At 45.8% G+C, this 27,779-nt stretch overlaps 2 protein-coding genes and 1 long non-coding RNA gene across 3 annotated transcripts in view; 1 reads left to right on the forward strand and 2 right to left on the reverse strand.

Annotated features, from left to right (window-relative positions):
• The window catches only part of LOC139273801 (uncharacterized), a 45,127-nt gene that overhangs the window by 8,239 nt on the left and 9,109 nt on the right, over nucleotides 1-27,779 (reverse strand). The window lies entirely within an intron of this gene.
• LOC139272890 (zinc finger protein 665-like) lies at nucleotides 6,659-9,583 on the reverse strand (the record flags this gene model as incomplete). The annotated part of the gene is made up of 1 exon (XM_070888994.1): nucleotides 6,659-9,583. A coding segment is annotated over one exon (1,215 nt), but the record flags the coding sequence as incomplete, so codon positions are not given.
• LOC139272891 (zinc finger protein 664-like) lies at nucleotides 11,861-17,100 on the forward strand. The gene is made up of 2 exons (XM_070888995.1): nucleotides 11,861-11,996; nucleotides 15,979-17,100. Exons 1-2 carry the CDS (start codon nucleotides 11,861-11,863, stop codon nucleotides 16,407-16,409), a joined length of 567 nt encoding a protein of 188 aa, XP_070745096.1. The 3' UTR covers nucleotides 16,410-17,100.

Here is a 27,779-nt window from a genome sequence, read left to right on the forward strand (position 1 = left end):
TCAGCCTAGTGAATTGTCTCATCCCCTCCAAAGCTAGTATGTCCTTCCTTAAGTAAGGTGACCAAAACTGCACCCAGTACTCCAGGTGTGGCCTCACCAATACCCTGTACAGTTGTAGCAGGGACCTCCCTGCTTTTGTACTCCATCCCTCTCGCAATGAAGGCCAACATTCCATTCGCCTTCCTGTTGCACCTGCAAACTAACTCTTTGGGATTCATGTACAAGGAGTTAGTCTGTGGCTCATTGGGCAGCACTCTCACCTCTGAGTCAGAAGGTTGTAGGTTCAAGTCCCACTCCAGAGACCTGAGCATAAAAATCCAGGCTGACACTCCAGTGCAGTACTGTCAAATTATTTTGTTATTGTCATATTGCTGTGGGAGCTTGCTGTGCATTTCCTACATTACAACAGTGATTACACTTAAAGAAAAAGTACTTTCCTAAAAGAGTTCATGTACAAGGTCCCTCTGCACTGCAGCATGTTGTAATTTCTCCCCATTCAAATAATATTCCCTTTTACTGTTTTTTTTCCCAAGGTGGATGACCTCACATTTTCTGACATTGTATTCCATCTGCCAAACCTTAGCCCATTCACTTAACCTATCTAAATCTCTTTGCAGTCTCTCTGTGTCCACTACACAACCCGCTTTCCCACTAATCTTTGTGTCATCTGCAAATTTTGTTACACTACACTCTGTCCCCTCTTCCAGGTCATCTATGTATATTGTAAACAGTTGTGGTCCCAGCACTGATCCCTGTGGCACACCATTAACCACCGATTTCCAACCCGAAAAGGACCCATTTATTTCAACTCTCTGCTTTCTGTTAGCCAGCCAATTCTCGATCCATGCTAATACATTTCCTCTGACTCCGCGTACCTTTATCTTCTGCAGTAACCTTTTGTGTGGCACCTTATCGAATGCCTTTTGGAAATCTAAATACACCACATCCCTCGGTACACCTCGATCCACCATGCTCATTATATCCTCAAAGAATTCCAGTAAATTAATTAAACATGATTTCCCCTTCATGAATTCATGTTGCGTCTGCTTGATTGCACTATTCCTATCTGGATGTCCCGCTATTTCTTCCTTAACGATAGCTTCAAGCATTTTCCCCACTACAGATGTTAAACTAATCAGCCTATAGTTACCTGCCTTTTGTCTGCCCCCTTTTTTTAAACAGAGGCGTTACATTAGCTGCTTTCCAATCCGCTGGTAACTCCCCAGAGTCCAGAGAATTTTGGTAGATTATAACGAATGCATCTGCTATAACTTCTGCCATCTCTTCTAATACCCTGGGATGCATTTCATCAGGACCAGGGGACTTGTCTGCCCTGAGTCCCATTAGCCTGTCCAGCACTAGCCCCTAGTGATAGTGATTATCTCAAGGTCCTCCCTTCCCACATTCCCATGACCAGCAATTTTTGGTATGGTTTTTGTGTCTTCCACTGTGAAGACTGAAGTAAAATAATTGCTAAGGTCTCAGCCATTTCCACATTTCCCATTATTAAATCCCCCTTCTCATCTTCTAAGTGACCAACATTTACTTTAGTCACTCTTTTCTGTTTTATACATCGGTAAAAGCTTTTACTATCTGTTTTTATGTTTTGCGCAAGTTTACTTTCGTAATCTATCTTTCCTTTCTTTATTGCTTTCTTAGTTATTCTTTGCTGTCGTTTAAAATTTTCCCAATCTTCTAGTTTCCCACTAACCTTGGCCACCTTATACGCATTGGTTTGTAATTTGATACTCTCCTTTATTTCCTTGGTTATCCACGGCTGGTTATCCCTTCTCTTATCGCCCTTCTTTTTCACTGGAATATATTTTTGTTGAGCACTATGAAAGAGCTCCTTAAAAGTCCTCCACTGTTCCTCAATTGTGTTCCTAGTGTACTTTAGCCAACTCTGCCCTCATCCCAGTGTAGTCCCCTTTGTTTAAGCATAGTACGCTCATTTGAGACGCTACTTCCTCACCCTCAATCTGTATTACAAATTTAACCATACTGTGATCACTCATTCCGAGAGGATCTTTTACTAGGAGATCGTTTATTATTCCTGTCTCATTATACAGGACCAGATCTAAGATAGCTTGCTCTCTTGTAGGTTCTGTAACATACTGTTCTAAGAAGCAATCCCCTAGCTACAAAGGCCAACATAACATTTGCCTTCTTTACCGCCTGCTGAACCTGTATGCCAACTTTCAATGACTGATGAACCATTGACACCAGGTCTCGTTGCAACTCCCCTTTTCCTAATCTGCCACCATTCAGATGATATTCTGTCTTCGTGTTTTTGCCCCCAAAGTGGATAATCTCACATTTATCCACATTATACTGCATCTGCCATGCATTTGCCCACTCACCTAACCTGTCCAAGTCACCTTGCAGCCTCTTAGTGTCCTCCTCACAGCTCACACCGCCACCCAGTTTAGTGTCATCCGCAAACTTGGAGATATTACACTCAATTCCTTCATCTAAATCATTAATGTATCTTGTAAAGAGCTGGGGTCCCAACACTGAGCCCTGCGGCACTCCACTAGTCACTGCCTGCCATTCTGAAAAGGACCCGTTTATCCCGACTCTCTGCTTCCTGTTTACCAACCAGTTCTCTATCCACGACAGTACGAGGGGATTTGAGTACAGGGGCAAGGAGGTGTTGCTCCAGTTGTACAGGGCCTTGGTGAGGCCACACCTGGAGTATTGTGTACAGTTTTGGTCTCCTAACTTGAGGAAGGACATTCTTGCTATTGAGGGAGTGCAGCGAAGATTCACCAGACTGATTCCCGGGATGGTGGGACTGACCTATCAAGAAAGACTGGATCAACTGGGCTTGTATTCACTGGAGTTCAGAAGAATGAGAGGGGACCTCATGGAAACATTTAAAATTCTGACGGGTTTAGACAGGTTAGATGCAGGAAGAATGTTCCCAATGTTGGGGAAGTCCAGAACCAGGGGTCACAGTCTGAGGATAAGGGGTAAGCCATTTAGGACCGAGATGAGGAGAAACTTCTTCACCCAGAGAGTGGTGAACCTGTGGAATTCTCTACCACAGAAAGTAGTTGAGGCCAATTCACTAAATATATTCAAAAGGGAGTTAGATGAAGTCCTTACTACTCGGGGGATCAAGGGTTATGGCGAGAAAGCAGGAAGTGGGTACTGAAGTTTCATGTTCAGCCATGAACTCATTGAATGGCGGTGCAGGCTAGAAGGGCTGAATGGCCTGCTCCTGCACCTATTTTCTATGTTTCTATGTTTTTTCTATGTTACCCCCAATACCATGTGCTTTGATTTTGAACACCAATCTCTTGTGTGGGACCTTGTCAAAAGCCTTTTGAAAGTCAAAATACACCACATCCACTGGTTTTCCCTTGCCCACTCTGCTAGTTACATCCTCAAAAAATTGCAGAAGATTTGTCAAACATGATTTCCCTTTCATAAATCCATGCTGACTTGGACCGATTCTGTCACTGCTTTCCAAATGCGCTGCTATTTCATCCTTAATAATTGATTCCAACATTTTCCCGACCACTGATGTCAGGCTAACGAGCCTATAATTACCTCCTTTCTCTCTCCCTCCCTTTTTAAAAAGTGGTGTTACATTAGCTACCCTCCAGTCAATAGGAACTGATCCAGAGTCGATAGACTGTTGGAAAATGATCACCAATGCATCCACTATTTCTAGGGCCACTTCCTTAAGTACTCTGGCAGACTATCAGGCCCCGGGGATTTATCAGCCTTCAATCCCATCAATTTCCCGCCTAATAACGATGTCCCTCTGTTCCTCCTTCTCACTAGATCCTCGGTTTCCTAGTACTTTCGGAAGGTTATTTGTGTCTTCCTTCGTGAAGACAGAACCAAAGTTTTTGTTCAACTGGTCTGCCGTTTCTTTGTTCCCCATTATAACTTCACCTGAATCCGACTGCAAGGGACCTATATTTGTCTTCACTAATCTTTTTCTCTTCACATATCTATAGAAGCTTTTGCAGTCAGTTTTTATGTTCCCGGCAAGCTTCTTCTCGTACTCTGTTTTCCCCCTCTGCTGAATTCTAAATTTCTCCCAGTCCTCAAGTTTGCTGCTTTTTCTGGCCAATTTATATGCCTCTTCCTTGGATTTAATACCATCCTTAATTTCCCTTGTTAGCCACGGTTGAGCCACCTTCACCGTTTTATTTTTACTCCAGACAGGGATGTACAATTGCTGAAGTTCATCCATGTGATCTTTAAATGTTTGCCATTGCCTATCCACCGTCAACTCTTTAAGTATCATTTGCCAGTCTACTCTAGTCAATTCATGCCTCAAACCATCGAAGTTACCTTTCCTTAAGTTCAGGACCCTAGTTTTTGAATTAACTGTGTCACTCTCCATCCTAATAAAGAATTCTACCATGTTATGGTCACTCTTCCCTAACGGGTCTCGCACAACAAGATTGCTAATTAGTCCTTTCTCATTACACATCACCCAGTCTAGAATGGCCAGCTTCCTGGTTGGTTCCTCGACATATTGGTCTGGAAAACCATCCCTAATACACTCGAGGACATCCTCCTCCACCACATTGCTACCAGTTTAGTTAGCCCAATCAATGTGTAGATTAAAGTCATCCATAACTGTTGCACCTTTATTGCATGCATCCCTTATTTCTTGTTTGATGCTGTCCCCAACCTTACTACTACTGTTTGGTGGTCTGTACACAACTCCCACTAGCGTTTTCTGCCCCTTGGTATTCCGTAGCTCCACCTACACTGATTGCACATCATCCAAGCTAATGTCCTTTCTTACTATTGCATTCATTTCCTTTTTAACCAACTATGCCACCCCGCCTCCTTTTCCTTTCTGTATATCCTTCCTAAATGTTGAATACCCCTGGATGTTGAGTTCCCAGGCTTGGTCACCCTGGAGCCATGTCTCCGAAATGTCAATTACATCATACCCGTTAACTGCTATCTGTGCAGTTAATTTGTCCACCTTATTCCGAATACTCCTCACATTGAGGCACAGAGCCTTCAGGCTTGTCTTTATACCACACTTTGCCTCTTTAGAATTTTGCTGTAATGTGGCCCTTTTTGCTTTTTGCCTTATGTTTCTCTGCCCTCCACTTTTACTTTTCTTTTTTCTATCTTTTGCTTCTGCCCCCATTCTACTTCCCTCTGTCTCCCTACATAGGTTCCCACCCCCCTGCCATATTAGTTTAACCCCTCCTTAACAGCACTAGCAAACACTCCACCTAGGACATTGGTTCCGGTCTTGCCCAGGTGCAGACTGTCTGGTTTGTACTGGTCCCACCTCCCCCAGAACCGATTCCAATGTCCCAGGAATTTGAATCCCCGCCCTGCTGCACCACTCCTCAAGCCACGTATTCATCTGAGCTATCCTGCGATTCCTACTCTGACCAGCACGTGGCACTGGTAGCAATCCTGAGATTACTACTTTTGAGGTCCTACTTTTTAATTTAGCTCCTAGCTCCCTAAATTCATCTTGTAAGACCTCATCCCATTTTTTTACCTATATCGTTGGTACCTATATGCCCCACGACAACTGGCTGTTCACCCTCCCTTTTCAGAATGCCCTGCACCCGCTCTGAGAATCCTTGACCCTTGTACCAGGGAGGCAACATACCATCCTGGAGTCTCGGTTGCAGCCGCAGAAACGTCTATCTATTCCCCTTACAATTGATTCCCCTATCACTATAGCTCTCCCACTCTTTGTCCTGCCCTCCTGTGCAGCAGAGCCACCCATGGTGCCATGAACTTGGCTGCTGCTGCCCTCCCCTGGAATTTCTCTAATCTGTGATTTACAAGGACACTTTCCCTGGTTCACAGCAGTTAATTTTCTTCAGTAATTTTCTCATTGTCCCTAAACTCCCCTGCCTGCTGTTAGTTGTTATTTCTTAGTTTCACAATTATAGGTCTAAACATCACACATTATAATCTAACCTATTGTGTTACTCTGGTTTGAGCTTACATTGTGGTTACTAACAGACAAACCCTGTTCTTTCCCCTGATCTGATTACAGATTCCAACAGTGGGTTCAGTGAATGGAATGTCTTATCAGTGTTGCCATGGTGACCTGTCTGCAGTGAATCGATTGTTTGAGTTTCTAACTCAGACTAAACTTCTCTTTCCCATGATACACATTATATCAGCCAGTTTATGTCAATGTGTTTTAGCCATGTTATGTTAATATCTCTAAAACCTACAAAGGCTTCAGATACACAAACCTTTAAAAGTAGGACAAGTTGATAAAGTGGTTGTAAGGCACATGGGGTCCTTGGTTTTATAAATAGGGGTGTGGAATACAAAAGGGCAGAGGTCATGTAAACCTGTACAAATCATTGGTTAGGCTGCAGTTCGAATATTGTGTCAGGTTTTGGGGATCTTACACCAGGAAGGATGTCAAGGCCATGGAGAGGGTGCAGAGAGATTCACCGAGATGATACCAGGGAAGAGAGCCTTTAGTTATCAGGGGAGATTGGAGAAACTGGGGCTCTTTTCATTAGAACAAAGGGGAATTGGAGCTCTGAGGGAGGTGGTCAAAATATGATCAGGTAAAGGAGGAAAAACTATTTCCACCAGTCGGTGAGTCAGTAACTCGAGGGCATCAAATTCAAATTGTTAGCGCGAATGTACTCTTCCAAGAATCACTCGTCACTCAGAGTCGGTCCATACATCAAAACGGTTTATTACGCCGGCGGGGAGATGAAGGAACTGGTGGGTCCAGGTACCTCTCTCCACCGAACAAAAGATTTCATGGATTTTTATGTTTTACAACAGTTTACTATGGTTTACTACAGTTACATCAGCCCATTTCGGCCGGACACTATCCAATCATATTGATTATACATTACATATAGATTTATTTAGACCAATAGATAGAGTTAGTCTCTAAACGTAAAGTGGCTCATGTGTTGCGAGGAATTACTTATGTATCTTGTGACATGGTCCAGGCCCCCCATATCTTACTGTCCTTGGGTGCTGTCTTTGGGTAGCCTCCTTATCTTAGTCCCGTTACAGAATTGTATTGTCCTAACATGACCCAGAACATTTTGTCTGAGGCCTGGCCGATTAGAGACATCTGCAAAGCTTGCTTGTTATTCCTGTGTTAATTAAATTCCGGCCAATTTATAGGGGAAACAAAGCCCAATTGTCAGAATGAACAAGGTTCAGTCCCGATGTGATTAACAGCAGAATCCAACCCCGCAGTCACATGTGAACTTGCTGGTGTTTCAGCCGGTTGGATGGATCAGAGAATCCCCTCCCACACACAGAGCAGGTGAACGGCCTCTCTCCAGTGTGAGTGCGTTGGTGCATCATCATGATTTGTGATTTTAAAGCTCTTCTCACAGAAACAACAGTTATCAGTTTCCAGGAATCCGGTCTCTTTCAGCTAACAGAAATCCCTTGAGGCTTCACGGACAGCCATTTTTATGCACACATTTAATATTTAGTTCTAAACCTTATGCTACAGGTGCCGCTGCCCGAGGGGAAAATCTTTCCGCTATAACAATAAATCATCACCAAAAGGCACAGACCCAGGGAGGAACTATCGAGCACACTGTACAACAATGTTCAGGACACTCACTGTCCCCCTGGATCTGTGTCCAGGGAGAAGCTGATGGGTTTCTCTTATCTTTGGGTTAAATTTTGTTCTCATCGAGGTTATGGATGTCAGTGCCGGGGAAATGAGGTATTCTGAGCATGTAATGTCTGCATGAAACACTCTCCAGTCAGGTACAGCATGGGTTACATACAGAGTAAAGCTTCCTCTACACTGTCCCATCAAACACTCCCAGGGCAAGTACAGCATGGGTTAGATACAGAGTAAAGCTCCCTCCACACTGTCCCATCAAGCAATCCCAGGACAGGTACAGCACAGGATTGCTGCACTGTTAGTGTTGCCATCTTTAAGATGAGGCATTCAACCGAGGCTCCATCAGCCCTCAACCAATATCACTCAAACAGATTATCTGGTCATTGCTTTCATGGCAGCTTGCTGTGCACAAATCATCTGCTGCTTTTCCGATACTACAACAGTGAATACACTTCAAATGTACTTTGATGTTGTTGTACTTCATTGGCTGTAAAGCACTTTGGGACATCCTGAGGTCATGTGAGGTGCTACATAAGGACAGGTCTTTGTTAAATGGAGGAGAAAAGTTCCAAAAAAAAGGAACAGTTGGTAACAGGACAGCAATTAGCCTCCTCTTATCTTGGAGAAATCAAGGAATCGACAAATTGTGTGTTGGAACAAAGCTGATTATTTGTCAGATATCCAGAAAATTAAACTCCGGCCAATTTATAGGGGAAACAAAGCCCAATTGTCAGAATGAACAAGGTTCAGTCCCGATGTGATTAACAGCAGAATCCAACCCTGCAATCACATGTGAACTTGCTGGTGTTTCAGCCGGTTGGATGGATCAGAGAATCCCTTCCCACACACAGAGCAGGTGAACGGCCTCTCCCCAGTGTGGGTGCATTGGTGCATCATCAGATGATTTCTGATTTTAAAGCTCTTCTCACAGTCAGAACATTTAAATGGTCTCTTATTGGTGTGAACAAGCTGGTGTACAGTGAGGTTGGATGACTGAGTGAATCGCTTTCCACACACACAGCAGATGAATGGTCTCTCCCCTGTGTGGATACGTTGGTGTATCATCAGCTCCATTTTGGTTTTAAAGCTCTTCTCACAGTCATAACATTTATATGGTCTCTTATCAGAGTGAACAACTTGGTGTGCAGTGAGGCTGGATGAACGAGTGAATCTCTTCCCACACTCTGAGCAGGTGAACGGCCTCTCCCCAGTGTGAGTGCGTTGGTGCATCATCAGTTGATTTCTGCTTTTAAAGCTTTTCTCACAGTCAGAACATTTAAAAAGCCTCATATTGGTGTGAACAACTTGGTGTGTAGTGAGATTGCATGACTGAGTGAATCCCTTCCCACATACAGAGCAGGTGAACGGCCTCTCCCCTGTGTGAAAGGATTGGTGTCTCATCAGACTATTTCTGCTTTTAAAGCTCTTCTCACAGTTAGAACATTTAAAAGGCCTCTTACTGGTATGAATAAGGAGGTGTGTAGTGAGCTGGGATAACTGAGTGAATCCCTTCCCACACATGGAGCAGGTAAACAGCCTCTCCCCAGTGTGTACTCGCTGGTGTTTCAGCAGATCAATTTTGGTTTTAAAGCTCTTCTCACAGTCAGAACATTTAAAAGCTCTCTCATCAGAGTGTACAAGTTGGTGTGACAGTAGGTTCGCTGAACAAGTGAATTCCTTCCCACACACGGAGCTGGTGAACGGCCTCTCGTCAGAGTGAACAAGTTTATGGCGCCTCAGCTCCCCGGAGCTTTTAAAGCACTTCCCGCAGTCCGGACATTTAAAAGGTCTCTCGTCAGTGTGAACTCGCTGGTGTGTCTTCAGCTGGGAAGAAATAGTGAATCCCTTCCCACACACGGGGCAGGTGAACGGCCTCTCCCCGGTGTGACTGCGTCGATGAATTTCCAGCAGGGACGGGGAACGGAATCCATTTCCACAGTCCTCACATTTCCATCGTTTCTCCGTGGTGCGGGTGTCCTTGTGTCTCGCCAGGTTGAACGATCAGTTGAAGGCTCGTCCACACACACAACACGTGTACGGTTTCTCCTCGCTGTGAATGGTGCAATGTTTTTTACGGCTGTGTAACTGGCTAAAGCTCTTTCCTCAGGCAGTGCACTGAAACACTCTCACTCGGGTATGTGTGTCTCGGTGCTTTTCCAGTCACACTGATGTTTGATATCTTTTCCCACAGACAGAACAGACAAACATTTCTCCTTCCACATTCAAAGGCCAATGATATTCAGGTAACGATGAATCGAGTGACTCTGTCAGATCTTGATGTGACGTTTGGTTTGAGTTTCCCGTCTGTATATCCTCCCCTTCTAAAAGAGTTTACAAAAGTCATCAATGTAAGTTCAGGGTAGGTAGAAAATCTAAACAGACAATTCCAGCTTCTATGGAATATTCTTTCCTCTCTTGTTCCCACAAATGTGTGATCCAATCAAACTAAGAGAAGCCAAAATAAGCAACAAAAGCAAAGGGCACCTTCCCAACTGAACCAGAATGTTGTTTCCAGTGTGTATGAGACACTCTATACCCTGAGGTGCCACCGTCGCGGAAGGCATCAAGGAACCAGTGCACACCACATGCTCCCTCTCCAGGACCATCCAGGCACCGACAAGGCAAAAGACCACAAGAATTAGGTGCAGGAATAGGCCATACGGCCCCTCGAGCCTGCTCCACCATTCAATATCATGGTTGATCTTCAAACTCAGCTCCACCTTCCTGCCCTATCTCCATATCCCTTGATACCCCAGAGTCCAACAATCTATCTATCTCAGTCTTGAATATACTCAATACCTCAGCACCCACAGTCCTTTGGGGTGGAGAATTTCAAAGATTTACAACCCTCTGAGTGAACAAATTCCTCCTCATCTCAGTCTTATATGGCCAACCCCTTTATCCTGAGACTGTGGGCCCTATTCCTAGATTCTCCAGCCAGGGGAAACAACCTCTCAGCATCTACCCTGTCAATGCCCCTCAGAATTTTACATCTTTCAATGAGATCCCCTCTTATTCTTCTAAACTCCAGAGAGTATGGGCCCATTCTGCTCAATCTCTCCTATTAGGACAATACCCCCATCCCGGGAATCAATCTGGTGAACTTTCATTGCACTCCTCAGATAAGGACCCCAACACTGTGCACACTACTGCAGGTGTGGTCTCACCAAGGCCTTTTACAGTTGTAGCAAGACTTCTTTACTGTTGTACTCCAACCACCTTGCAATAAAGGCCAACATGCCTTCCGAATTGCTTGCTGTACCTGCATGCCAGCTCTCTGTGTTTCCTGTACAAGGACACCTAAATCTCTCTGAACACTGACATTTATTAGTTTTTCACTTTTTAAAAATATTCTGTTTTTCTATTCTTCCTACCAAAGTGAATAACCTCACATTTCCCCATATTATATTCCATCTGCCACCTTATTGCCCACTCACTGAATCTGTCCATATCCCTTTGCAGGCTATTTGCATCCTCCTCACAGCATACTTTCCCACCTGGCTTTGTATCAGCAAACTCTGATACATTGTACTTGATTCCTTCATCCAAGTCTTTAATATAGATTGTAAATAGCTGAGGCCAAAGCACTAGCACCCCACTAGTTACAGCCGGCCAGCCGGATAATAACCCGTTTATCCCTACTCTCTGGTTAACGGACGGAAAACAATCCTCTATCCATGCTAATATATTACCCCCAACTCCATGTGGCACATCAAATGCATTTTGGAAATCCTGCAATATTACATCCACTGGTTCCCCTTCATCCACCCTGCTAGTTACATTCTCAAAAAAGGTAATAAATTTGTTCAACACGATTTCCCTTCCATAAAATCATGTTAACTCTGCACAACCAGACCATGTTTTTCTAAATGCCCTGTTATCACTTCTGTAGAAATGGATTCCAGCATTTTCCCAATGACTGATGTCAGGCTAACTGGCCCATAGTTCCCCGTTTTCTCTCTCCCTCCTTTCTTGACCGTGGAAGTGAGGCAGGCAGCCAGAGTGACCCACCCCCGGGCCCCGCCCATCCTGGACCTACAAGTTGCTGTTTTAGCCAGGCCCAGGAGAAGAACCTCCGCCTTACCCACCCTCACTCCGCACCGGACGACCAAAGATTAGGAGCACAGAGCTAAAGTGTAACCAAGAGTTAAGGAGCAGCCCCTTCAGGTAACTATCGAGGGGCTGCAACTTCTCACACTGAATATATACATGGCCCATGGACTCCTCTAGGCCACAAACATCACAGACGGCCTGGGAGTAGGATGAAGCAGAAAAAGAATGCGTATGACAGATGTCAGGTCGAGAATACATCTGAGAGATCTAACGGTTTATGTGCACAAATCATTGAAGGTGGCAGGACCGGTTATGAAAGCAGTTCAAAACGCTTCCGGGATCCTAGGCTTCATGAATAGAGGTATAGAGTACAAAAGCGTGGAAATTATGATCAACCTGTATAAAAGACTGGTTCGGCCTCAACTGGAGTAGTGTGTCCAATTCTGGGCACCACACTTTAGGAGCGATGTGAAGGCCTCAGAGAGGGTGCAGAAAAGATTTACGAGAATGATGCCAAGGATGAGGGACTTCAGTAATGTGGATAAACTAAGAAGCTGGGGTTGTTCTCCTTAGAGCAGAGCAGATTTAATAGAGGTGTTCAAAATCATGCGGGGTCTGGACACAGTAGATAGAGAGAAACTGTTTCCATTGGTGGAAGGGTCAAGAACCAGAGCAAGTGGTCAGGATCCGGAATGCACGGCCTGAAGGGGTGGTGGAGGCCAAGTCAAAAGGGAGTTGGATAAGTACCTGAAGGAGGGAAATCTTTAGGTCTAGGGGGCAAAGGCAAGTGAGTGGGACTAGCTGAGGTGCTCTTGCAGAAAGCCGGCAACGGTTTGATGGGCTGAATGTCCTTCTGTGCTGTAACCATTCTATGATTCTAACGACACCTAGCTCTACCTCACCACCACTTCTCTTGACCCCTCCACAGTCTCTAATTTGTCAGACTGCTTGTACGACATCCAGTACCAGGTGAGCAGAAATTTCCCCGTCACAAACTCCGGTCTCTAGCCACCAACTCCATCCCTCCCTCTAGCATCTGTCTGAGGCTGAACCAGACTGTTCGCAAACTTGGTGTCATATTTGACCCTGAAATGGGCTTCCGAGCACATATCTGCACCTTAACTAAAATCGGCTATTTCCACCCCCATAACATTGCTCGTCTCCGCCCTTGCCGCAGCTCATCTGCTGCAGAAGCCCTCAAGCAGGCCTTTGTTATCTCGAGACTTGACTACTCCAACAAACTCCTGGCTGGCCTCCCACAATCTACCCTACGTTATCCTGAGGTCATCCAAAACTCGGCAGCCCATGTCCTAATTCGCACCAAATCCCGTTCATCCATCACCCCTTTGCTTGCTGACCTACACTGGCTCCATTTTGCAACACCTCAATTTCAAAATTCTCATCCTTGTTTACATATACCTCCATGGGCTCGCCCCTCTCTATCTCTGTAATCTCCTTCAGCCTCATAAGCCCACATCTCCCCATTTATCTGATCTCCTCAAATTCTGCCCTCTTGAGGATCCCTAATTATAAAAACTTAAACCATCGGTGGTCCTGCCTTCTGCCTAGGCCCAAAACTCAAACTCCCTCACTCTGCAGGTAGGAGGTTTAGAGGGCAAATTTCTTCACCCAGAATTTGGTGGGAGTCTGGAACTCACTGCCTAAAAGGGTGGTCGAGACAGAAACCATCATAATATTTGAAAAGAACTTGGATCTGCACTTGAAGTGCCGTAACCTACAGGGCTATGGACCAAGAGCTGGAAAGTGGGATTAGCCTGGATAGCGGTTTGTCGGCTGGCGCGGACGCGATGGGCCGAAATGGCCTCCTTCCATGCTGTAAATTTCTGTGATTCTATGATTCTAAATCTCTTCGCCTCGGTGACAAATTATTCTCTTTCACACTCCTGTGAAGTGCCTTTGGATATTTTATTACATTAAAGATGCAATATAAATAGAGGTTACTGTTGTGAGGTGATGAAGAGCCTGTTGCCCAGGTTACTGCTGTGAGGTGATGAAGAGCCTGTTGCCCAGGTTACCGTTGTGAGGTGATGAAGAGCCTGTTGCCCAGGTTACTGCTGTGAGGTGATGAAGACCCTGTTGCCCGGGTTACCGCTATGAGGTGAAGAAGAGCCTGTTGCCCAGGTTACCGCTGTGAGGTGATGAAGAGCCTGTTGCCCAGGTTACCGCTGTGAGGTGATGATGCGCCTGTTGCCCAGGTTGCTCCGTCTCGCGAGCACTGTGACCTCGAAGCCTCACCCACTCATTGTTCCTGCCCAAGGTGGCCGCGCATGTGTCGTGACCCCGCCTTGTGCAAGATGGCAGCCAGTGATCCCGCTGACCCGGGCCTGTCACCGCGGGGCAAACACGGGGCCTGCGGACTCTTATTCTAAGCCCGAGGCCTACTCCGGGTGTTTATTAAGCTCCCCGGCCCACCCGTGGGTCTACAACCTCCCCCGCGCTCACAATCTCCTACCACCTTCCCGAAGCGTCACTTCGACCAACATTCGCCTTCTGCAGCCATGCATGCTCAGTGAGGGAGATCCAGGCCCCGCCTCTCACTCACTCAGATTGGTTGGAGGACCACCAGCCCCACCCCCGCTCTTCCTATTGGTCTGGAGCTGGTGTCAATCTCCCGGGCAGTGTGAGCTGAGCATGCGCAGAGTGAGCACTGGAGACACACGGACGCTGAGATGAGCTCAGGCTGGAGCCGGAGTCTGCACCGGGTGAGAATCAGCGGGGCGCAGGGGAGTCATCGATCGGCAAGTGGGCGGGGAGGCTTCATAAACAACTGGTGTAGGCCGCAAGCCCCGAGTAATAACCCGAAACTTCTGCGTTTGCAGCGATGGCTTTTTTCTCCCTGTAACAGGCCATGATTAACCACCATCTTTGTGCAGGAAGGCGGGAAGGTTCAGAGTGCAGCCCGCTCACTTCATGGCGTAACAGCGCACGGCAACAATGAGTGGGCGGGGCTCCAGTGCCCAGGACTGAAATCATTGCCTCATTTATTTCATTCCCACTCTCCCCACACCGTATTTCTCACCATCTGTCCAGAAGGCGTTGGTAAGTGCCCAGCTTATGGTTTACATCCCACACAATTCTAACAGAAAAGCCCCAGAGCTGGGTCCCCTTGTATACTCCCAGGGTTAGACTCCCCATGTATAGTCCCAGGGTTAGAATCCCCATGTACAGTCCCAGGGTTAGAATCCCCATGTACAGTCCCAGGGTTAGAATCCCCATGTACAGTCCCAGGGTTCGAATCCCCATGTTCAGTCCCAGGGTTAGAAGTCCCATGTACAGTCCTCGGTTCGAATCCCCATGTTTAGTCCCAGGGTTAGAATGCCCATGTGCAGTCCCAGGTTTGGAATCCGGTGCACGGAAGTGGAAATTCAGCTTCGGGGTTACAAGATTCATCGGTCACAGGAGAGAAGAATAATTCACTGATAAGCCCTTTAAAATTTTTGTGGTCAGGTATTCAAATTCCCAGTAACTCTAATCCTGGGTTTAAAGGAGGGATGAGCTGTGTTTAAATCAAATAGTCTCTTTGGAGATTCTCAGAGAAGAATCTGGTCAGCTTGAAACTCTGAAAGTGAAATAGTTGGTTGTAAATTTCCAATTAGTTGTTTTTGACCAGGGAGGGGGAATTCTGTAACAAGGAACCGGGCACGATTTGAAAGGTTTTATCAAAGGGTTAGAGGGACTCTTACATTTGGGATCTTTATTTTGTCCACTTGAGTTAAGATAACAGACTTCCTCCTGTGAATATAGAGCTGGAGTATTAGGCCGTGATCTGTTTATATGTTCATCTTCTATTAAATACATTTGCTGAGTGAATTTAAATTTAAAACTTAGTTTGCAGGCGTGATGCTCTATTCGCACATCAAAGATGAGAGAGATGCTGTGAGGCACACGCTAAGTTCCTAGCTGAAAGTGATTAACAGTATATGTTTTGTGTTAAATGATCCCGGGCATGTGAAGGCACATTGTATAGAAACTAGAATTGTCTGTTCTGTATTTCTATCCTGTACTTAGTGATGACTTTTGTATACTCCTTTTACAGTGTTTTAGAAGGAGAGGATTTTTAGATGGGAAACTCAAACCAAACATCATATCAAGATCTGACAGAGTCACTCAATTCATCAGGACCTGAATATTATCGGCCTTTGAATGTGGAAGGAGAAATGTTTGTTTGTTCTGTCTGTGGAAAAGGATTTCAACAAACATCAGTGTGACTGGAAAAGCACTGAGACACACACACCCGAGTGAGAGTGTTCCAGTGCACTGACTGCAGAAAGGGCTTTAACCAGTTACACAGCCTGAAAAAACATCGCACCATTGACAACGAGGAGAAACCGTACACGTATTGTGTGTGCGAACGAGGTTGGAGAGACAAAAGGACACCCGCACCACGGAGAAAGCGTGGAAATGTGGGGAATGTAGGAAGGGCTTCAATTACCAGAATGAGCTGGAGATTCATCGACGCAGTCACACCGGGGAGAGGCCGTTCACCTGCTCCGTGTGTGGGAAGGGATTCACTCATTCATCCGGCCTCCTGAATCACCAGCGAGCTCACACCGGGGAGAGGCCGTTCATTTGCTCAAAATGTGGGAAGGGATTTACTCAGTCATCCAACCTGCTGGCACACAACAAGCAAGTTCACACCGGGGAGAGGCTGTTCACTTGCTCAGAGTGTGGAAAGGGTTTCACTGATTCATCCAGCTTGCTGAAACATCAGCGAGCTCACACCGGGAAGAGATCATTCACCTTCTCCGTGTGAGAGAAGTGATTCAGTCGGTCATCCAACCTACTGGCGCATAAACGAGGAAAGCGTGGAAATGTGGGGAATGTAGGAAGGGCTTCAATTACCAGAATGAGCTGGAGATTCATCGACGCAGTCACACCGGGGAGAAGCCGGTCACCTGCTCCGTCTGTGGAAAGGGATTCACTGCGCTAGCCAGTCTCCAGAAACACCATTTAATTTACACTGTGGAGAGGCCGTTCACCCGTTCTGAGTGTGGAAAGGGATTGACTCTGTCCTCCACAAACTGCTGGCACACAACAAGTAAGTTCACACTGAGGACAGGCCGTTCACCTGCTCAGAATGTGGGAAGGGATTCGCTCTGTCATCCGTCCTCCTGAAACACCAGCGAGTTCACACTGGGGAAAGACCGTTTACTTGCTCCAAATGTGGGAAGGGATTCACTCGGTCATCCGACCTGCTGGTACACAACAAGCGAGTTCACACTGGGGAGAGGCCATTCTCTTGCTCAGTTTGTGGGAAGAGATTCATTGTGTCATCTGACCTCCTGAGACGCCAGCGAGTTCACAATTGACTGCAGGGGCTGGAATCTGCTGTTAAATCACATCTGTTACTGAACCATGTTCATTCTGGCAGTTGGAAGTTTGTTTCTGCCGAGGTTAATAACCCAATAACTGGGCTATAGTTTGATATTCTGTAAATGTCAAATAAATCAGCTTTCTTTTAAACACCGTGTGCCTTGTCCTTGATATCGCAAATGATAAGACGAGCTGATTGAGGACTTAAACATAGAAAATAGGTGCAGTAGGCAATTTGGCCCTTCGAGCCTGCACCGCCATTCAATAAGATCATGACTGATCATTCCTTCACTATCCCTTTCCTACTTTCTCTCCATACCGCTTGATCCCCTTAACTGCAAAGGCCATATCTAACTCTCTCTTGAATATATCCAATGAACTGGCATCAACAACTCTCTGTGGCAGGGAATTCCACAGGTAACAACTCGCTGAGTGAAGAAGTTTCTCCTCATCTCAGTCCTAAATGGCCTACCCCTTATCCTAAGACTATGTCCCCTGGTTCTGGACTTCCCCAACATCGGGAACATTCTTACGCATCTATCTTGTCCAGTCCCGTCAGAATCTTATACGTTTCTATGAGATCCCCTATCATCCTTCTATACTCCAGTGAATAAAGGCCCAATTGATCCAGTCTCTCCTCATATGACAGCCCAGCCATTCCTGGAATCAGTCTGGTGAACCTTCACTGCACTCCCTCAATAGCAAGAACGTCCTTCCTCAGACTAGACGACCAAAACTGAACACAATATTCTAGGTGAGGCCTCACTAAGGCCCTGTACAGCTGCATTAAGACCTCCCTGCTCCTATATTCAAATCCCCTAGCTATGAAGGCCAACATACCATTTGCCTTCTTTACTGCCTGTGGTACCTGCGTGCCCACTTTCAATGACTGATGAACCATGACACCTAGGTCTCGTTGCACCTCTCCTTTTCCTAGTCTGCCGCCATTCAGATAATATTCTGCTTTGGTGTTTTTGCCCCCAAAATGGATAACCTCACATTTATCCACATTATACTGCATCTGCCATGCATTTGCCCACTCACCTAACCTGTCCAAGTCACCCTGCAGCCTCTTAGCACCCACCTCACAGCTCACACCGCCACTCAGTTTAGTGTCATCCGCAAACTTTGAGATTACACTCAATTCCTTCATCTAAATCGTTAATGTACATTGTAAAGAGCCGGGGTGCCAGCAATGAGCCCTGCGGCACTCCACGAGTCACTGCCTGCCATTCTGAAAAGGACCCGTTTATCCCGACTCTCTGCTTCCTGTCTGCCAACCAGTTCCCTATCCACGTCAGTATATTACCCCCAATACCATGTGCTTTGATTTTGCACACCAATCTCTTGTGTGGGATCTTGTCAAAAGGCTTTTGAAAGTCCAAATACACCACAGCCACTGGTTCTCCCTTGTCCACTCTGCTAGTTACATCCTCAAAAAAATTCCAGAAGATTTGTCAAGCATGATTTCCCTTTCATAAATCTATGTTGACTTGGTCCGATCCTGTCACTGCTTGCCAAATGTGCTGCTATTTCATCCTAAATAATTGATTCCAACATTTTCCCCACTACTGATGTCAGGCTAACCGGTCTATAATTATCCATTTTCTCTCTCCCTCCATTTTTAAAAAGTGGTGTTACATTAGCTACCCTCCAGTCCATAGGAGCTGATCCAGAGTCAATAGACTGTTGGAAAATGATCACCAATGCATCCACTATTTCTAGGGCCACTTCCTTAAGTACTCTGGGATGCAGACTATTAGGCCCCGGGGATTTATCGGCCTTCAATCCCATCAATTTCCCTAACACAATTTCACGCCTAATAAGGATTTCCTTCAGACCCTCGGTCCCCGAGTATTTTCGGAAGATTATTTGTGTCTTCCTTCGTGAAGACAGAACCAAAGTATTTGTTCAATTGCTCTGCCATTTCTTGGTTCCCCATTATAAATCCACTTGAGTCTGACTGCAAGGGACCTAAGTTTGTCTTCACTAATCTTTTTCTCTTCACATATCTATAGAAGCTTTTACAGTCAGTTGTTATATTCCCTGCAAGCTTCCACTCATACTCTATTATCCCCCTCCTAATTAAACCCTCAGTCCTCCACTGTTGAATTCTAAATTTCTCCCAGTTTTCACGTTTGTTGCTTTTTCTAGCCAATTTATGTCTCTTCCTTGGCTTTAACACTATCCTTAATTTCCTTTGTTAGCCATGGTTGAGCCACCTTCCCAGTTTTATTTTTACTCCAGACAGTGATGAACAATTGCTGAAGTTCATCCATATGATCTTTAAATGTTTGCCACTGCTTATCCACCATCAACCCTTTGAGTATCCTTTGCCAGTCTATTCTTGCCAATTCACGCCTCATAACTTCAAAATTACCTTTCTTTAAGTTCAGGATCCTAGTTTCTGAATTAACTTTGTCACTCTCCATCTTAATAAGGAATTCTACCATATTATGGTCACTTTTCCCCAAGACTTAAGAACTGAGTGGAATACATCTTGGAACAGAGTTCCCACAAAATTTTTAAAAGATGAATCTACAAGATGTCCAAGTCTGACATTCGATTTCAACTTATGGGAAATATTCTGATAATTTATTACTGTCACAGGGTAAAGCAGCATCGTTACTTGAACATCACTTTAATCAAACTCAATGAGCAATCCGATCTCCAAAGTTAAACGTCTCCTTAAAGCTGACGGTGTCGGCAGTTCTGCAGCTCATTTCTCACTGTGTTCGTTCATTATTTATTCATTCATTCATTCTCGGGATGTGCGCGAGCCTGGTCGGCATTTATTGCCCATCCAGAATTGCTCCTTTAGAAGGTGGTGGTGAGCCGCTGCCTTCTTGAACTGTGTTGCAGTCTATGAATGAGGGTGATATCATAGAAACATACAAAATTCTGACAGGATTGGACAGGTTAGATGCAGGAAGAATGTTCCCGATGTTGGTGAAGTCCAGAACCATGGGTCACAGTCTAAGGATAAGGGGTAAGCCATTTAGGACCGAGATGGAGAAACTTCTTCACTCAGAGAATTGTGAACTTGTGGAATTCTCTACCACAGAAAGTTGTTGAGGCCAGTTCATTAGATATATTCAAAAGGGAGTTAGATGTGACCCTTATGGCTAAATGGATCAAGGGGTATGGAGAGAAAGCAGGAATGAGGTACTGAAGTTGCATGATCAGATTGAATGGTCATGCAAGCTCGAAGGGCTAAATGGCCTACTCCTGCACCTATTTTCTATGTTTCTGAGGTCAGGATGATGCGTGACATGAAAGGGAACCTGGAGGTGCTGGTCTTTCCATGCACCTGCTGTCCTTGTCCTTCTACACGGTGGAGATTATGGGTTTAGAAGGTGCAGTCGAAGAAGCCTTGGTGACTTCCTGCTCCAGAAGGTGCACACTACAGACATAGTGGTCCTCATCTTTTTAATCCAAGACAAGCAGCAGTCACCTGCCGAATACAGATATGTGTTGCATGTTGAGAAATGGTGCATACATCCCCAGTTGTGGCCTGGAATGATCCAGATGCATAGAATGAAAGTGCAGCTGTATAACCTTCACTTCAACTGACAAAGCAGTCCTCCTGATGTTTCTCGGTTGCAGGTCTGCTTTTACTAACTCACAGATCTCGGTTATCTTGCGGAAACACAGCCTTCTCAAACAGTCTGCAGCACTTAGGTGCAGGTATGAATGCCAATCTCGATAATACCCAACGTGATTAAGGCCTCCTGCCCATCATCCATGTCCTTTGAGGTTCCTCATGTGATGACATTGAATCAATCATCTTCCCCACCAGCACCATCATGCAGAAGGCTTGCACGAGATATGGCATTGTCAATATTGCCCCCATAATTAAATTGTACCTTTGCAAGAAGCAGGACAAGGAGTTAAAGCTTCTCTCCTCTCTCTCCCCAAGGTTAACACCCAAGTATGGACCACACCCTGGTCTGCACATGCTCAATAGGCTTCCTTAGAATGGGAAGCTAGGCTTTCATTGAGGACAGTCGGGGCAACAAAGTCTCATGCAATTCTTTCATTTAGATTTTTTTCAAAGTACCACCCCACTATCGACCTAACATCTCTTCACCGGGCTCGAGGGTCAGCCGGTATCGGGAGCAGTAGCCAGAGGTGCCAGGTATTGGGAGCAGTAGCCAGAGGTGCCAGGTATCGGGAGCAGTAGCCAGAGGTGCCAGGTATCGGGAGCAGTAGTAGTAGTGAGTAAAATCTAACAGTAATTAAGTACCAACATAGTTTATCTTTATCTATTTTTATTTTAATAATTTGCTGAGTGTGGGCCTCACCAAATGCCAGGATACCAGATCAGGCCCACCATAGAAAATTAGTTTGACATCTCTTGTTTTGAGGGAGCTTTATTCTGTATTTAACTCGTGCTGTACCTGCCCTGTGATCTTCCAAAACTCCCTAGATTCTCGATCGGTCCCAGCAGATGGGAAGGTAGCAAATATAACCCCGCTATTCAAGAAAGGAGGGAGAGATAAAACAGGGAACTGCACGTCAGTTAGCCTGATGTCCGTTGGCGGGAAAATGCTGGAATTCATTAATGAGGAAGTGGTAACGTCACACTTAGAAAATCAATATGATTAGGCAGAGTCAACATGGTTTTTGAAAGGGGAAATCGTGTTTTAGAAATTTTTAGAGTCTTTTGAGGATGTAACTATCAGGATAGATAAAAGGGAACCAGTGATGTTGTATATTTGGATTTCCAAAGGACATTCGATAAGGTGCCACATAAAAGATTGCTACACAAGACAAGGGCTCATTGGGTTGAGGGTAATTAGCATGGATTGATGATTGGTTAACAGTCAGAAAACAGAGAGTAGGGATAAATGGGCCATTTTCCATTTGGCAGGCTGTAACTAGGGGAGTGCCCCAAGAATCAATGCTTGGGTCTCAGCTATTTATGATTGATATTAATTACTTAGATGAAGGGACTGAGCGCAATGTATCCAAGTTTGCTGATGATACAAAGCTAGGTAGTAAAGTACGCTGTGAGGAGGACACAAAGAGTATGCAAAGGAATACCAACTGGTTAAGAGAGTGGGCAATAAAGTGACAGATGGAGCATAATATGGGGAAATGTGAGGTTATTCATCTTAGTAGGAAGGACAGAAAAACAGAATATTTTTAAATTGTGAGAAAATGTTAAATGTTGGTGTTCAGAGAGGCTTGGGTATCCTCGTACAGGAAACACAAAGTTAGCATGTAGGTACATTACAGGAAAGATGTGATTGCACTGGAAAGGGTGTAGCGAAGATTTACAAGAATGTTGCCTACGCTGAAGAATTTTAGCTATGAGGAAAGATTGGAGATGCTGGGTCTCTTTTCTTTGGAACAGATGAGGCTGAGGGGAGACCTGATTGCGGTATATAAAATTATGAGGGGCCTGGATAAAGTGGATAGGAAGGATCTGTTTCCCTTGGCAGGAGGATCAACAATCAGGGAGCATAGATTTAAAGTAATTGGGGGGTGGTTTAGAAAAGATATGAGGGGAAATTTCCTCACCCAGAGGGTGGTGGGGGTCTGGAACTCACTGCCTGAAAGGGTGGTAGAGGCAAAAACCCTCACCACATTTAACAAAATACTTGGAAGTGCACTTGGTGTTATAACCTACAGGGCTACGGACCAAGAACTGGAAAGTGGGATTAGGCTGGATAGCTCCTGGTCAGCTGGCGCAGACACGATGGGCTAAAATGGCCTACTTCCATGCTGTAAGTTTCTATGATTCTAGGTACAGCAAGCAATTAGGAAGGTGAATGACATGTTGTCCATTATTGCAAGGGGGTTGGAGTACAAGAGTAAGGAAGTCTTACTACAATTGTACAAGGCTTTGGTGAGATCACACCTGGAGTGCTGTGCACAGTTTTGGTCTCCTTATCTGAGAAAGGACATACATGCCTTAGAGGTGGTCCAACGAAGATTCACTAGATCGATCCTTGGGATGAGAGGGTTGCTCTATGAGGAGAGATTGAGTAGATTGTGCCTATACTCTCTGGACTTTAGAAGAATGAGAGGAGATCTCATTGAAAAATATAAGATTCTGAGCAGGATTGACAGGGTAGATGCTGAGAGGTTGCTTTCCCTGGCTGGAGAGTCTAGCAATAGGGGGCATAGTCTCAGGATAAGGGGTGGGCCATTTCAGACCGAGATGAGGAGGAATTCTTTCACTGAGGATTGTAAATCATTAGAATTCTCTACCCAAAAGGACTGTGGATGCTGAGTCATTGAATATATGCAAGGCTGAGATAGATAGATTTATGGACTCTCGGGGAATCACGGGATATGAAGAGCAGGCGGGAAGGTGAAGTTGAGGTCGAGGATTAGCCATGATCTTAGGCTCAAAGTGCTATATGGCCTACTCCTGCTTGTAATTCTTATGTTCTTAAAATGTTTCCAGATACTGTAGGGTCTGTAACCAGAGGACACAGATTTAACTAGCAAAAGAATCAGAGGCGAAATGAGGAAATAAATACGCAATGAGCTGTTATGATCTGGAATACACGGCCTGAAAGGGGGCCGGGAGCAGATTCAGTAATACATTTCAAAAGGGATTTGGGTAAATACTTGGATAGGGAAAAATGCAGGGATATTGGGAAAGAGCAAGGGAAGTGGGACTAGTTGGGATATTGGGAAAGAGCAGGGGGAGTGGGACTAGTTGGGATATTGGGAAAGAGCAGGGGGAGTGGGACTAGTTGGGATATTGGGAAAGAGCAGGGGGAGTGGGATTAATTGGTTTGCTCTTTCAAATGAGTGCCGGCACAGGCACCAGTGGGCTGGATGTACACGTTCTGTGTTGTTATCATTTAGATTCTATAAGTAGTATACTACTAGAATAGTATTAGCAAGTCCCTTGTGTCAAGGATGACCCACTTCCACACCAAAAAGGGATGAGTTTACAGATGTTTCAATGAGGGACCTGACATTATAGGTCCCGAGCTACATATTGAAGGGTGGAAGATGCCTGTGTGTGGATTTTTTTAACGTGTGGTGGCCGTTGCACACCAGCTACCACACGGGCTTGACAGAGCCAGGTCTTGGTCCAGTGGCAAGGGTTAACCAAGACGACTGGAGACCAAGCTCTGCTGCGTCGAGAGGCAGTTGGAGAGGCGGGAGCTCGGAGCAGCGCGAGTCTGGGGATTTCAGGAGGCCTGTAAAGGCCCAGCGGCTGCGTCGAGAGGCAGTTGGAGAGGCGGGAGCTCGGAGCAGCGCGAGTTCGGGGATTTCGGGACACCTGTAAAGGCCCAGCCGCTGCGTCGAGAGGCAGGAGTTCGGAGCAGCGCGAGTTCGGGAGGCCTATAAAGGCCCAGCCACTGCATCGAGAGGCAGTTGGAGAGGCGGGAGCTCGGAGCAGCGCGAGTCTGGGGATTTCAGGAGGCCTGTAAAGGCCCAGCGGCTGCGTCGAGAGGCAGTTGGAGAGGCGGGAGCTCGGAGCAGCGTGAGTTCGGGGATTTCGGGACATCTGTAAAGGCCCAGCCGCTGCGTCGAGAGGCAGGAGTTCGGAGCAGCGCGAGTTCGGGGATTTCGGGAGGCCCATAAAGGCCCAGCCACTGCGTCGAGAGGCAGTTGGAGAGGCGGGAGCTTGGAGCAGCGCGAGTCCGGGGATTTCGATAGGCCTATAAAGGCCCAGCGGCTGCGTCGAGAGGCAGGAGCTTGGTGCAGCGCGAGTCCGGGGACTTCGGGAGTCCTATAAAGATCGTATTGCGGCACTGGAGCTGCGGGTGGATTCACTCTGGAGCATGCACAATACTGAGAATGACGTGAATAGCACATTTAGTGAGTTGGTCTTACCGCATGAAAAGGATACACAGTCAGAGGGCACAGGAGGGCAGGAAAAAGAGTGGGAGAGCTATAGTGATAGGGGATTCAATTGTAAGGGGAATAGATAGACGTTTCTGCGGCCGCAACCGAGACTCCAGGATGGTATGTTGCCTCCCTGGTGCAAGGGTCAAGGATGTCTCGGAGCGGGTGCTGGGCATTCTGAAAAGGGAGGGTGAACGATAGAAGTAAAGAAAGGGATGAGATCCTACAAGATGAATTTAGGGAGCTAGGAGCTAAATTAAAAAGTAGGACCTCAAAAGTAGTAATCTCAGGATTGCGACTAGTGCCAGGTGCTAGTCAGAGTAGGAATTGCAGGATAGCTCAGATGAATACGTGGCTTGAGGAGTGGTGCAGCAGGGAGGGATTCAAATTCCTGGGACATTGGAACCGGTTCTGGGGGAGGTGGAACATGTACAAATCGGATGGTCTGCAGGACCGGAACCAATGTCCGAGGGGGAGTGTTTGCTAGTGCTGTTGGGGAGGAGTTAAACTAATATGGCAGGGGGTTGGGAACCTATGGAGACAGAGGGAAGTAGAATGGGGACAGAAGCAAAAGATAGAAAGGAGAAAAGTAAAAGTGGAGGGTAGAGAAACCCAAGGCAAAAAGCAAAAAGGGCCACATAACAGCAAAATTCTAAAAGGGGCAAAGTGTGTCAGAAAGACAAGCCTGAAGGCTCTGTGCCTCAATGAGAGGAGCATTCGGAATAAGGCGGACGAATTAACTGCGCAGATAGCAGTTAAAGGGTATGATGTAATTGGCATCACGGAGACATGGCTCCAGGGTGACCAAGGCTGGGAACTCAACATCCAGGGGTATTCGACATTTAGGAAGGATAGACAGAAAGGAAAAGGAGGCGGGGTGGCATTGCTGATTAAAGAGGAAATTAATGCTATAGTAAGAAAGGACATTAACTTGGATGATGTGGAATCAGTATGGATGGAGCTACGGAATACCAAAGGGCAGAAAACACTAGTGGGAGTTGTGTACAGACCACCAAGCAGTAGTAGTAAGGTTGGGACAGCATCAAACAAGAAATAAGGGATGCATCCAATAAAGATACAGCAGTTATCATGGGTGACTTTAATCGACATATTGATTGGGCTAACCAAACTAGTAGCAATGCGGTGGAGGAGGATTTCCTGGAATGTATCAGGGATGGTTTTCTAGACAAATTAGATTTCCAAAAGGCATTCGATAAGGTGCCACACTGCAGAAGATAAAGGTACGCGGAGTCAGAGGAAATGTATTAGCATGGATAGAGAATTGGCTGGCTAACAGAAAGCAGAGAGTCGGGATAAATGGGTCTTTTTCAGGTTGGAAATCGGTGGTTAGTGGTGTGCCACAGGGATCGGTGCTGGGACCACAACTGTTTACAATATACATAGATGACCTGGAAGAGGGGACAGAGTGTAGTGTAACAAAATTTGCAGATGACACAAAGATTAGTGGGAAAGCAGGTTGTGTAGAGAACACAGAAAGGCTGCAAAGAGATTTAGATAGGTTAAGCGAATGGGCTAAGGTTTGGCAGATGGAATACAATGTCGGAAAGTGTGAGGGGATCATCCACCTTGGATAAAAAAAAAAACAGTAAAAGGGAATATTATTTGAATGGGGAGAAATTACAACATGCTGCGGTGCAGAGGGACCTGGGGGTCCTTGTGCATGAATCCCAAAAAGTTAGTTTGCAGGTGCAACAGGTAATCAGGAAGGCGAATGGAATGTTGGCCTTCATTGCGAGAGGGATGGAGTACAAACGCAGGGAGGTCCTGCTGCAACTGTATAGGGTATTAGTGAGGCCGCACCTTGAGTACTGCGTGCAGTTTTGGTCACCTTACTTAAGGAAGGATATACTAGCTTTGGAGGGGGTACAGAGACGATTCACTAGGCTGATTCCGGAGATGAGGGGGTTACCATATGATGATAGATTGAGTAGACTGGGTCTTTACTCGCTGGAGTTCAGAAGGATGAGGGGTGATCTTATCGAAACATTTAAAATAATGAAAGAGATAGACAAGATCGAGGCAGAGAGGTTGTTTCCACTGATCTGGGAGACTAGAACTAGGGGGCACAGCCTCAAAATACGGGGGAGCCAATTTAAAACCAAGTTGAGAAGGAATTTCTTCTCCCAGAGGGTTGTGAATCTGTGAAATTCTCTGCCCAAGGAAGCAGTTGAGGCTAGCTCATAGAATGTATTCAAATCACAGATAGATAGATTTTTAACCAATAAAGGAATTAAGGGTTAAGGGGAGCGGGCGAGTAAGTGGAGCTGAGTCCACGGCCAGATCAGCCATGATCTTGTTGAATGGCGGAGCAGGCTCGAGGGGCTAGATGGCCTACTCCTGTTCCTAATTCTTATGTTCTTATGGTCTTATGAATCCCACAGTCACTTGGAGCAGTACAATAATGTGTTGTTTCAAAGTCCAATCATATCGCACTGAAAGGCAGATCCAATTTCACTCCCTTACTCACACACATGAACAGATAGACGCTGACAGTGTCAATCCACACTGATGTCTGTACACTGACTCTCAAACCCAACAGCTAACATACAAGAGCAGAGAAACGGAGGTAGTGGACTGAACCAATCCTCCTCCTGAGACAGTCATCGGTAATCGCAAACTATCATCCGCATATAGCAGGTGGAGAAGGAACCTAATGACTCCGCGCACCTTTATCTTCTGCAGTAACCTTTTGTGTGGCACCTTATCGAATGCCTTTTGGAAATCTAAATACATCACATCCATCGGTACACCTCTATCCACCATGCTCGTTATATCCTCAAAGAATTCCAGTAATTTAGTTAAACATGATTTCCCCTTCATGAATCCATGCTGCGTCTGCTTGATTGCACTATTCGTATCTGGATGTCCCGCTATTTCTTCCTTAATGATAGCTTCAAGCATTTTCCCCATACTCTCTTTTGTCCACCCCCTTTTTTTAAACAGAGGCGTTACATTAGCTGCTGGTACC

This window comes from Pristiophorus japonicus, chromosome 9, assembly GCF_044704955.1.
Source record: "Pristiophorus japonicus isolate sPriJap1 chromosome 9, sPriJap1.hap1, whole genome shotgun sequence".
Classification (NCBI taxonomy): domain Eukaryota; kingdom Metazoa; phylum Chordata; class Chondrichthyes; family Pristiophoridae; genus Pristiophorus; species Pristiophorus japonicus.